This window comes from Salmo trutta, chromosome 14, assembly GCF_901001165.1.
Source record: "Salmo trutta chromosome 14, fSalTru1.1, whole genome shotgun sequence".
Classification (NCBI taxonomy): Eukaryota; Metazoa; Chordata; class Actinopteri; order Salmoniformes; family Salmonidae; genus Salmo; species Salmo trutta.
Window position 1 is genome coordinate 23,508,498 of NC_042970.1, and position 11,598 is coordinate 23,520,095.

The 11,598-nt window shown below is 50.0% G+C and overlaps 1 protein-coding gene across 1 annotated transcript in view; it reads right to left on the bottom strand.

The window, feature by feature from the left end:
- Positions 1-7,140: 7,140 nt before the first annotated feature.
- Positions 7,141-11,598, bottom strand: part of LOC115207195 (proline-rich extensin-like protein EPR1) — a 10,090-nt gene continuing 5,632 nt past the window's right edge. Inside the window, exons 2-3 of the mRNA XM_029774169.1 lie at positions 7,981-9,652; positions 7,141-7,873 (exon numbers count right to left, since the gene is read on the bottom strand). Coding sequence (XP_029630029.1) covers positions 7,141-7,873; positions 7,981-9,652 — 2,405 coding nt within the window. The remainder of the gene's footprint in view (positions 7,874-7,980; positions 9,653-11,598) is intronic.

An 11,598-nucleotide genomic window follows, 5' to 3' on the forward strand; every position in this document is an offset into this window, starting at 1 on the left:
TATTGGGATATTAATGAATGCACAATGACAGTCCTTAGGAACGAGACGGCCGTCCTGCCACCGTGAATTTACCTGCAGGTCCTCCGCCAGAAAAAAAGTCAGACTATAAAAACAAATAGGCGGAGGTCAGAATCTCATCCCCTCCCAGAGATTAAAAACTCATCTCTCAAAGCAGAGCTGCTTTATTGAGGCTGATTCTGTGGGCTCTACATGCAAATGGAGGTTTGATTAGACTGAGTGTTAGCTTGGAGGAGCCGCAGTGGGGTGAGGACACTGTGTCCGTCTGTCCAATTACCACTGTCTGTATTACAGCAGGGACCCAGCGGCCCTGTTCACACGCATCATTAAGGGACAGAGCTCTCCTTGACAAACACACACACACACACACACACACACACACACACACACAGGAACAGTCTTTGGAAGCAAAGTGCAGTGTAATGCCACAGATCCCCTTTAACAACAACCACTATTAACTTTGGTAGTTCTAGATACAGCCTCCAGGATACTGTCCATCCATGAACCATCAGAGGGTTCCAGAGTGTTTAACCACTAAAGTATGGCCTTTCTAAGAACCTTGGAAACCTTGGTATTATTAATCTGGTGGATCACAAGAACATATCAAATGTAGGAATAGAGGATTTGGAATCGTTAATTCTCTATGGTGGGAAAATACAGTATAAACTCAGTGGGATTCCAGCAGCTAAGTTCCTACCATTGTGTTAGCTTCACATGGGGCCATTCTGTAGTTCTTATCAATGGATCAGCGGGCTCCTCCACTGTTGACATCAATAAGTCATAAGCCTAATATTATCAAGTTCATCTCTCTGATATTACTGTGGTAGGTCCTGTATATTAGCTAGCTGGTTTAGAGGGTGTGCAATAGTTCTGGGTGATCTGTTACATACCGTTTGACTGACCATAGATGAGAATGAACTTCTCTTTGAAAGGAAAATGTGTGATGTGATGTTATAATGAGCAGAAATGTGTATGATTTCACAAATCATTAAAAAGTGGCGCCTGATGCCTTTTTCATGAAGGGGGGCCTAGCAGAAAGGCCTGGGGAAGGTGGGATGTAATATTCATACAGGGTTGTTTCCGCATTAACCTTAAATTATGCAAGCTAATGCAGTTCAAACTCAAGTTTATAAAAGAGCATCTTATAAAAAAATGATCTCCCCGCAATCGTTTCAAGTTGACGAGCGATGTCTGAGGGCCATGTCTGCTTTTCATCTGGACTGGATTCACTATGAGTTTTCTCTTTAATGAGCCTGGTTTCTGTGGGAAGGTCAGGACCGTGTGCCAGAACCATACCAGCTGACATGTATTCAGTGTGTATCCTTCCTCACCATGTTATTGAGACACAGCGCTGACACAAGGTCAGGGAAAACAAACTCCTAGCTCCCAACACATACACACACATACACAAACCACACACATACACAATCACACACACTTCCTCCTTCCCTTCCACCCAACCCCTCACTGGAGACTACAGTTACCTGACTGTGATTAGGACACACCATCCTCCTGGCCTGCAAGGCTATGTCTTTTAATAAGGTATGAATATTTATCTCATATCCCCTATCCATGTCTCTATCTGGATCAATAAGGATTAGTATTTCACACCAAATCAAATGTCACCCTCAGGGGGTTGATGAAGATGCAGCCTGAACCTGCAGACATTTATAGGAAGTTTATATTTAATCGAATTCATACACTACATGACCAAAAGTATGTGGACACCTGCTCATCAAACATCTCATTCCAAAATCATGGGCATTAATATGGAGTTCGTCCCCCCTTTGCTGCTATTTACTCTTCTGGGAAGGCTTTCCACTATATGTTGGAACATTGCTGCGGGGACTTGCTTCCATTCAGCCACAAGAGCATTAGTGAGGTCGAGCACTGATGTTGGGCAATTAGGCCTGGCTCGCAGTAGGCGTTCCAATTCATCCCAAAGGTGTTCGATAGGGTTGAGGTCAGGGCTCTGTGCAGGCCAGTCAAGTTCTTCCACAACGATCTCGAGAAACCCTTTCTGTATGGACCTCACTTTGTGCACGGGAGCATTGTCATGCTGAAACAGGAAAGGATCTTCCCCAAACTGTTGCCACAAAGTTGAAGCACAGAATTGTCTAGAATGTCATTGTATGCTGTAACTTTAAGATTTCCCTTCACTGGAACTAAGGGGCCTACCCCGAACCATGAAAAACAGCCCCAGACCATTATTCCTCCTCCAGCAAACTTTACAGTTGGCACTATGCATTCAGGCAGGTAGCATACTCCAGGCATTTGCCAAACCCAGATTTGTCCGTCGGACTACCAGATGGTGAAGCGATTCCTCACTCCAGAGAACGCATTTCCACTTCTCCAGAGTCCAATGGCGGCGAGCTTTACACCACTCCAGCCGACGCTTGGCATTGTGCATGGTGATCTTAGGCTTGTGTGTGGCTGCTCAGCCATGGAAACCCATTTCATGAAGCACCCGATGAACAGTTATTGTACTGACGTTGCTTCCAGAGGCAGTTTGAAACTCGGTAGTGAGTGTTGCAACCGAGGACAGACCATTTTTACGTGCTACACGCTTCAGCACTTGGCGGTCCCATTCTGTGAGCTTGTGTGGCCTACCACTTCACGGCTGAGCCACGGTTGCCCCTAGACGTTTCCACTTCACAATAACAGCACTTACAGTTGACCGAGGCAGCTCTAGCAGGGCAGAAATTTGACGAACTGACTTGTTGGAAAGGTGGCATCCTATGTCGGTCCCACGATAACAGTTACTGAGCTCTTCAGTAAGGTCATTCTACTGCTTATGTTTGTCTCTGGCTGTGTGCTCGATTTTAAACACCTGTCAGCAATGGGTGTGGCTGAAATAGCCGAATCCACTCATTTGAAGGGGTGTCCACATACTTTTGTATATATAGTGCATCTATTATGATCTGTGTGGAGTATTGGAAACATCTGACCAATCCAAACTAACAGCCTATAGATGAAGACTGACAGGCATGGTTATTTACAATAAAACTCCTTAGTTACGTTTTTTTAATTCCGTAGTTGTTTTTTAGTTACTGTCATATTCTCAGTCTGTGTTGCTGTGCGAAGGGGGCCTTTTTGTGACATATGATGGAAAAGCTTGATAAGGTTATGCTGTAGTTGGTGTTCCCAATGAATTTTTTCCCTCTACTATAACTTACAAATTGTCCTTGAACGATACGCTATGGGCACATTGTCAGAGTGAATAGACCTTTAGAGTTCACAACAGTGTATGAAAGAGAACCCATCATTTGTCTTTAGGCCTATACCCTGGAAAGGCTTGACATGTGTTGCCATTATCCAAGACTTTTATGAGTCATTCCTAACAGCTCAACAGAGAATCAAAAGATTATATTACAGAATTCAAAGCCCTCTACTCAAGCAGTGAAACAGCTGTCAATTTGCCTCCTTGGTAGAGCAGGTAAGTTGTTGGGTGAGTTTGACTCCCACCTGTCATCCCACCTGGATTCATTGTCCTTGAACCATCCTTTAGGGAAGAGCTGCCTGGGCTGGGCTGCAAACTCCATGTAAGACACTGCTCAGCACATAATGACACCGACGAGCCTCGTTCTGCAGCTGCTGAAGCATTCTGTGGGTGTGAAGTATGTGTGAGCATTAACCCCCTCTCCTCCCTCCTTTCCCTCTCCTCCCCTCGCCTCCCTCATTTCCCTCTCCTCCCCTCTCCTCCCTCCTTTCCCTCTCCTCCCCTCTCCTCCCCTCTCCTCCCCTCTCCTCCCTCCTTTCCCTCTCCTCCCCTCTCCTCCCCTTTCCTCCCTCCTTTCCCTCTCCTCCCCTCTCCTCCCTCGTCTCCCTCCTTCCCCTCCCCTCCCCTCCCCTCTCCTCTCCTCCCCTCGCCTCCCTCCTTTCCCTCTCCTCCCCTCTCTTCCCCTCTCCTCCCCTCCCCTCTCCTCCCTCCTTTTCCTCTCCTCCACTCTCCTTCATCCCCTCTCCTCCCCTCTCCTCCCCTCTCCTCCCTCCTTTCCCTCTCCTCCACTCTCCTTCATCCCCTCTCCTCCCCTCGCCTCCCTCCTTTCCCTCTCCTCCACTCTCCTTCATCCCCTCTCCTCCCTTCTTTCCCTCTCCTCTACTCTCCTTCATCCCCTCTCCTCCCCTCTCCTCCCCTCTCCTCCCTTCTTTCCCTCTCCTCCACTCTCCTTCATCCCCTCTCCTCCCCTCTCCTCCTCTCTCCTCCCTCCTTTCCCTCTCCTCCACTCTCCTTCATCCCCTCTCCTCCCCTCTCCTCCCCTCTCCTCCCTCCTTTCCCTCTCCTCCACTCTCCTTCATCCCCTCCCCTCTCCTCCCCTCTCCTCCCTCCTTTCCCTCTCCTCCACTCTCCTTCATCCCTCTCCTCCCCTCCCCTCTCCTCCCTCCTTTCCCTCTCCTCCACTCTCCTTCATCCCCTCCCCTCTCCTCCCCTCTCCTCCCTCCTTTCCCTCTGCTCCACTCTCCTTCATCCCCTCTCCTCCCCTCTCCTCCCCTCTCCTCCCTCCTTTCCCTCTCCTCCACTCTCCTCCATCCCCTCTCCTCTCCTCCCCTCTCCTCCCTCCTTTCCCTCTCCTCCACTCTCCTCCATCCCCTCTCCTCCCCTCTCCTCCCCTCCTTTTCCTCTCCTCCACTCTCCTCCATCCCCTCTCCTCCCCTCTCCTCCCCTCTCCTCCCTCCTTTCCTCTCCTCCACTCTCCTCCATCCCCTCTCCTCCCCTCTCCTCCATCCCCTCTCCTCCCCTCTCTCCACTCCTCAGCGCTGCAGATGACATTTCATAAGATATTTATAAAAAACAATCTCTAAACAGCGTAATTAGAGGCAGGAATTAATGTCGGACTAATCCTAGGGCTCATTTTTGCCGTCGTCCTCCATGTGTTACAGGAGCCCACACATTCGCCCGGGCGCCGCTCGCTCAGCCAATTACCTCTCTGCCAGGTTTTGTCATTTAAAATGTCCTACTCAAACCCGGTCTTCGAGTGCATGCTGGGTTCCTTACCCTCTTCCCTTTGATGTGTCATCAGTATAATACCACTACTGTAGTACATAGAGCAGCAACCAACGGCTGCATGGAAACAAAATGACTGTCGTCACTATAACACCTACTACATTCCTGCTGAAGGGACTGTAGAATAGCTGTCTGCACATTATTGCATTTCAGGTTATTAATTACTTTCCAATTGCTTAAACAAATATGGGACATTAAGCGACTAATTTCCCAGCTAACTGTGAGCAGATGGAAAGTGCTGTGCTGGATAGTGAGTAGGCTACCTGGGTCTAACAGAGGAGAAAGCTGAGTGATATCATGCACTATTACCCACTGCACTGCCTCTCTTCACGGCTGCAAGACCTGTGGCATGTACTCATACTGCAGGTTTCACATTAGGGGGCTATTGAACCTGATATTAGTGGAGCAGGACTTGCATATGTTTCATATGACCCTTTGGATGAGCTTGTATCCATTTATTATTCATTTATTATAATTAGATATGGAAAGTCAGTTTTTTTAAATGTACTCTGTGACACCACTTGATAGCAGTGTAATGGTTTGGAGTGTTTTTCTTCCTGTATGAGAGTGATGTATGTATGTGCAGAGTGATATTGAGGGTGACATGTAATACGTCTTGTCACATAATTATTGTGTGTCACGCCCTCATGCCAGTTTTCACACAGCTCTCCTAATATTGCAACATGGTTCACATTTGCTGGTGAAATGCTCTGTCTTGACTCTCCCCCTCTAAAGTCAAGATGGGAGGTGTGTGTGTGTGTGTGTACGTGCGTGTGTGTGTGCGTGCGTACGTGTGTGCGTGTGTGTGTGTGTGTGTGTGTGTGTGTGTGTGTGTGTGTGTGTGTGTGTGTGTGTGTGTTTGGATGAGGTAGAGGGGAGACAAACTTCTCTGTCACCATGAGAACCCTGATGGGAAATATCTCCCTAATTAAGATGCATGAATAATTCAATCCATCCAATGCTAATTAGTATTCCATCAGCCAGTGTGGAGATGACAGCCTGTCAGAGCTCCACTCCATTTGGTGTAGGCTGGGGCCACAAGTTAAGGAATGCACACACCTTGAGGCTAGGTTGATGAACTATATCCTCAAGCAAGCCATATGTATCAAATCTAGATCAGGAGTGTCGTATAGGCAATATGTTTTCCTATAGGTAGTTAGCTTGCTACATCAGATGAGTTAAATGTTATTGGCTTTAATCTATTACTGTATGTGTTGACTAGAGAGTAGCAGAATGAGGTGGATCTAAATATGACATATTTCAGGGGTTTTCAGCTAAACTGGACCTGTTTATTTTTATTTCATATCCTAAAAGGGACAGAAGAATTATAATAAGGTACAAACATGCTATAAATGCATCATTTGCCAGCACTGTGGTGCTGTAGTTAAAGAGATTCCTCCATGGAGATATTACATGTTATAAATGCAATAACAAGGTCTAGAAGGGAATTAAGTGCTGATAAATCACCAAGGTTAACAAGGCTCTGGCTTATAATTACTGTTGGGCCAAATAACTGGTGTTCTTTATTTCCTACCATTACGGTACTCCTGGTGGAATGGCATGTCTATGATCATTATACTGTCTGCACATTGCTGGGACTATTAGCAGCCTTTTACAAATTGTGAATCCTAGATGTATCAAACATTTCATTTTCTGTTGTATTTCCATACTCAGTCCTAGTGTTGTACTATTGCAGGATTAGCTCAAGTTATCATAAAGGAAAAATTATATCTCACACAAACGCACGCACACACACACGTAGACACACACACACACACACACACACACACACACACACACACACACACACACACACACACACACACACACACACACACACACACACACACACACACACACACACACACACACACACACACACACACACACACACAGTGAGGTGCCTGGAGATTGACTTGGTGAGGTTTCTCCTCTCCTCTCTTCTCTTTGTGGTGGATTTAACCTTGGCTTTGGGGTAAACGCATGGGGAGTGTTCAGAGAGGACCTCAAACTATCAGCTGTGGTTTTCATGCAGTGCTCTGGTCCTCTGGGAATCACCACATACACAACTATTGATCCACTGTCATACTCTCACACTTTCTCTCTATGTGCACTGGCTAGGCATGGGTCTGGGGGATAGAGCTGGGTCTGGGGGATAGGGCTGGGTCTGGGGGATAGGGCTGGGTCTGGGGGATGGGTCTGGGGGATAGAGCTGGGTCTGGGGGATAGGGCATGGGTCTGGGGGATAGGGCTGGGTCTGGGGGATAGGGCTGGGTCGGGGGGATAAGGCTGGGTCTGGGGGATAGGACTGGGTCTGGGGGATAGGACTGGGTCTGGGGGATGGGTCTGGGGGATAGGGCTGGGTCTGGGGGATAGGGTTGGGTCTGGGGGATAGGGCTGGGTCTGGGGGATGGGTCTGGGGGATAGGGCTGGGTCTGGGGATAGGACTGGTTCTGGGGAATAGGTCTGGGTCTGGGGGATAGGACTGGGTCTGGGGGATAGAGCTGGGTCTGGGGGATAGAGCTGGGTCTGGGGGATAGGGCTGGGTCTGGGGGATAGGGCTGGGTCTGGGGGATAGGGCTGGGTCTGGGGGATAGGACTGGGTCTGGGGGATAGAGCTGGGTCTGGGGGATAGGGCTGGGTCTGGGGGATAGAGCTGGGTCTGGGGGATAGGACTGGGTCTGGGGGGATAGGTCTGGGTCTGGGGATAGGGCTGGGTCTGGGGGATAGGACTGGGTCTGGGGGATAGGTCTGGGTCTGGGGGATAGGGCTGGGTCTGGGGGATAGGGCTGGGTCTGGGGGATAGGACTGGTCTGGGGGATAGGGCTGGGTCTGGGGATAGGGCTGGGTCTGGGGGATAGGACTGGGTCTGGGGATAGGGCTGGGTCTGGGGATAGGGCTGGGTCTGGGGGATAGGGCTGGGTCTGGGGGATAGGGCTGGGTCTGGGGGATAGGACTGGGTCTGGGGATAGGGCTGGGTCTTGGGGATAGGACTGGGTCTGGGGGATAGGGCTGGGTCTGGGGGATAGGGCTGGGTCTGGGGGATAGGTCTGGGTCTGGGGGATAGGGCTGGGTCTGGGGGATAGGGCTGGGGCTGGGTCTGGGGGATAGGTCTGGGTCTGGGGGATAGGACTGGGGCTGGGTCTGTGGGATAGGTCTGGGTCTGGGGGATAGGGCTGGGTCTGGGGATAGGTCTGGGTCTGGGGGATAGGGCTGGGTCTGGGGGATAGGGCTGGGGCTGGGTCTGGGGGATAGGTTGGGTCTGGGGGATAGGACTGGGGCTGGGTCTGTGGGATAGGTCTGGGTCTGGGGGATAGGGCTGGGTCTGGGGATAGGTCTGGGTCTGGGGGATAGGACTGGGTCTGGGGGATAGGACTGGGTCTGGGGGATAGGTCTGGGGGATAGGTCTGGGTCTGGGGGATAGGACTGGGTCTGGGGGATAGGGCTGGGTCTGGGGGATAGGACTGGGTCTGGGGGATAGGTCTGGGGGATAGGTCTGGGTCTGGGGGATAGGACTGGGTCTGGGGGATAGGGCTGGGGCTGGGGGATAGGACTGGGTCTGGGGGATAGGTCTGGGGGATAGGTCTGGGTCTGGGGGATAGGACTGGGTCTGGGGGATAGGGCTGGGTCTGGGGGATAGGGCTGGGTCTGGGGGATAGGACTGGTTCTGGGGGATAGGACTGGGTCTGGGGGATAGGACTGGGTCTGGGGGATAGGACTGGGTCTGGGGGATAGGACTGGGTCTGGGGGATAGGGCTGGGTCTGGGGGATAGTGCTGGGTCTGGGGGATAGTGCTGGGTCTGGGGGATAGGACTGGGTCTGGGGGATAGGACTGGGTCTGGGGGATAGGGCTGGGTCTGGGGGATAGGGCTGGGTCTGGGGGATAGGTCTGGGTCTGGGGGATAGGGCTGGGTCTGGGGGATAGGTCTGGGTCTGGGGGATAGGACTGGGTCTGGGGGGATAGGGCTGGGTCTGGGGGATAGGGCTGGGTCTGGGGGATAGGGCTGGGTCTGGGGGGATAGGTCTGGGTCTGGGGGATAGGGCTGGGGTTGGGGGATAGAGCTGGGTCTGAGGGGTAGGGCTGGGTCTGGGGATAGGGCTGGGGTCTGGGGGATAGGGCTGGGGTCTGAGGGATAGGCTGGGTCTGGGGGATAGGGCTGGGGTCTGGGGGATAGAGCTGGGTCTGAGGGATAGAGCTGGGTCTGAGGGATAGGGCTGGGTCTGAGGGATAGGCTGGGTCTGGGGGATAGGGCTGGGTCTGGGGGATAGGGCTGGGTCTGGGGGATAGGGCCGGGTCTGGGGATAGGACTGGGGCTGGGTCTGGGGGATAGGGCTGGGTCTGGGGGATAGGGCTTGGTCTGGGGGATAGGACTGGGGCTGGGTCTGGGGGATAGGGCTGGGTCTGGGGGATAGGGCTGGGTCTGGGGGATAGGGCTGGGTCTGGGGGATAGGACTGGGGCTGGGTCTGGGGGATAGGACTGGGGCTGGGTCTGGGGGATAGGGCTGGGTCTGGGGGATAGGGCTGGGTCTGGGGGATAGGGCTGGGTCTGGGGGATAGGGCTGGGTCTGGGGGATAGGACTGGGTCTGGGGGATAGGGCTGGGTCTGGGGGATAGGGCTGGGGCTGGGTCTGGGGGATAGGGCTGGGTCTGGGGGATAGGACTGGGGTCTGGGGGATAGGGCTGGAGCGCGTGCTAATAATACTTTTTGGTGGTCATGGACCTCTTGTTGTGGTATTGGGATATTGATGGTATGTATGTTTCATGTGGGCTTGAGGTTTTGTGTTTGGTATATTTTAGTGCTGTAGGCTTTACTGATCGCCGATATGGTGTTCTTCTTTACTACTTATGGTATGAATTAATATCACATTGATATCACATTCTGTTTGATTCATAATTCAATGTTTGCATTATGGTATGCAGTATGTACACTATGTGTAGGTTAGATGGGTTAGTGTATGCATTGTGTTCTATGATATTTAGGCTGTGTGAGTTAAGTCTGTGGACTGCTTACTATGTGGCCTCATCAGAGTCTTTGGGGCCATGCTCTGGTGCCATTATAGGCATCACCTTTCATGCACATCTCTAGAGAGAGAGGGGGATAGGAAAAGAGCGATAGAGGGGGGTTATGATGAATCATTACCAGTCATATGTGCTATGAATAAATAGCAGGCCATTTCCACATCATAAATATTATCCTGGTGTAATCTGCTCTCTCCAAGGTGGGACCAGAGTTTTGTGCCCTGGGGGTTTAGGAAGGAGAAGGAGTGTTTACCCAGGAGGGGGCCAAGGGCAGCTTAATACCTGAAGCAGTGACTAGATCTGTCCTGGTCCCTATGGGTAGATTTGCTATAGATGCCAGGCTGAACATCATTAATCATTCTCTGCCTGATGGCTCTCCTCTCCCCTTCCTACCCTTCTACCTGCCTGGAGGGAGCATGTGGATCCATCCTGCTTGTCTACTGCAGTGTTCCCCAACTCTGGTCCAACTCTGGTCCTCGAGTACCCTCCAAGCCCCGGACAAAACACCTGATTCAACTTGTCAAGATCTTGATGATTAGTTCACAAGTATAATCTGGTGTTCTTGTCAGGTGCCACAACAAAAATATGTACTGTGGGGATACTCGAGGACAGGAGTTGGGAAACACTGCTCTACTGTATAAACATGTGCGCACACGCACACACATAAACACAAACACACACACACACACAATACTATTTGTTCATGCCAAGCTATACACACATAGTTTACCAACCTGTCTATACCTACCTATTAGCTATGCTGCCAAGCTCAACATACAGTACTGTGACATCCTTTAGTCAATTGTCATACATAACAGAAAATGACTCAAGCAAAAGTGAAAGTCACCCAGTAAAATACTACTAGTAAAAGTATTTGGTTTGAATATATATTTGAGTATCAAAAGTAAATGTAATTACTAAAATATACTTAAGTATCTAAAGTTAAAGTATAAATCATTTCAAATTCCTTATATTAAGCAAACCAGGTGGCATGAATTTCTTGTTTTTTTAATTTACAGATAGCTAGGGGCACACTCCAACACTCAGACATCATTTACAAACGAAGCATTTGTGTTTATTGAGTCTGCCAGATCAGAGGCAGTAGGGAGAACAGGGATGTTCTCTTGATAAGGGAGTGAATTGGACCATTTTCCTGTCCTGCTAAGCATTCAAAATGTAATGAGTACTTTTAGGTGTCAAGGAAAATGTATGGAGTAAAAAGTACATTATTTTCTTTTGGAAGGTAGTGAAGTAAAATTAAAAGTTGTCAAAAATAAAAATAGTTTTGTACAGATACCCCAAACAACTACTTAAATAGTACTTTAAGGTGTTTTTACTGAAGTACTTTACACCACTGCCTTTAGTGCCACCAGCAGTCCCACTACAGGGATCAACCATCACAGATACATCACAAGAAGATCTGGATACAATCTAATCAAATCATGTTTCAATCTTGCCCTCTCTCATATTCTTTGTGAGGCCTTTTGTGTTGAGCAACTTAGTGACATTGGGATACAATCTGTCCTGACGTCTGGAGGAGAGGGCTCATTTTTCT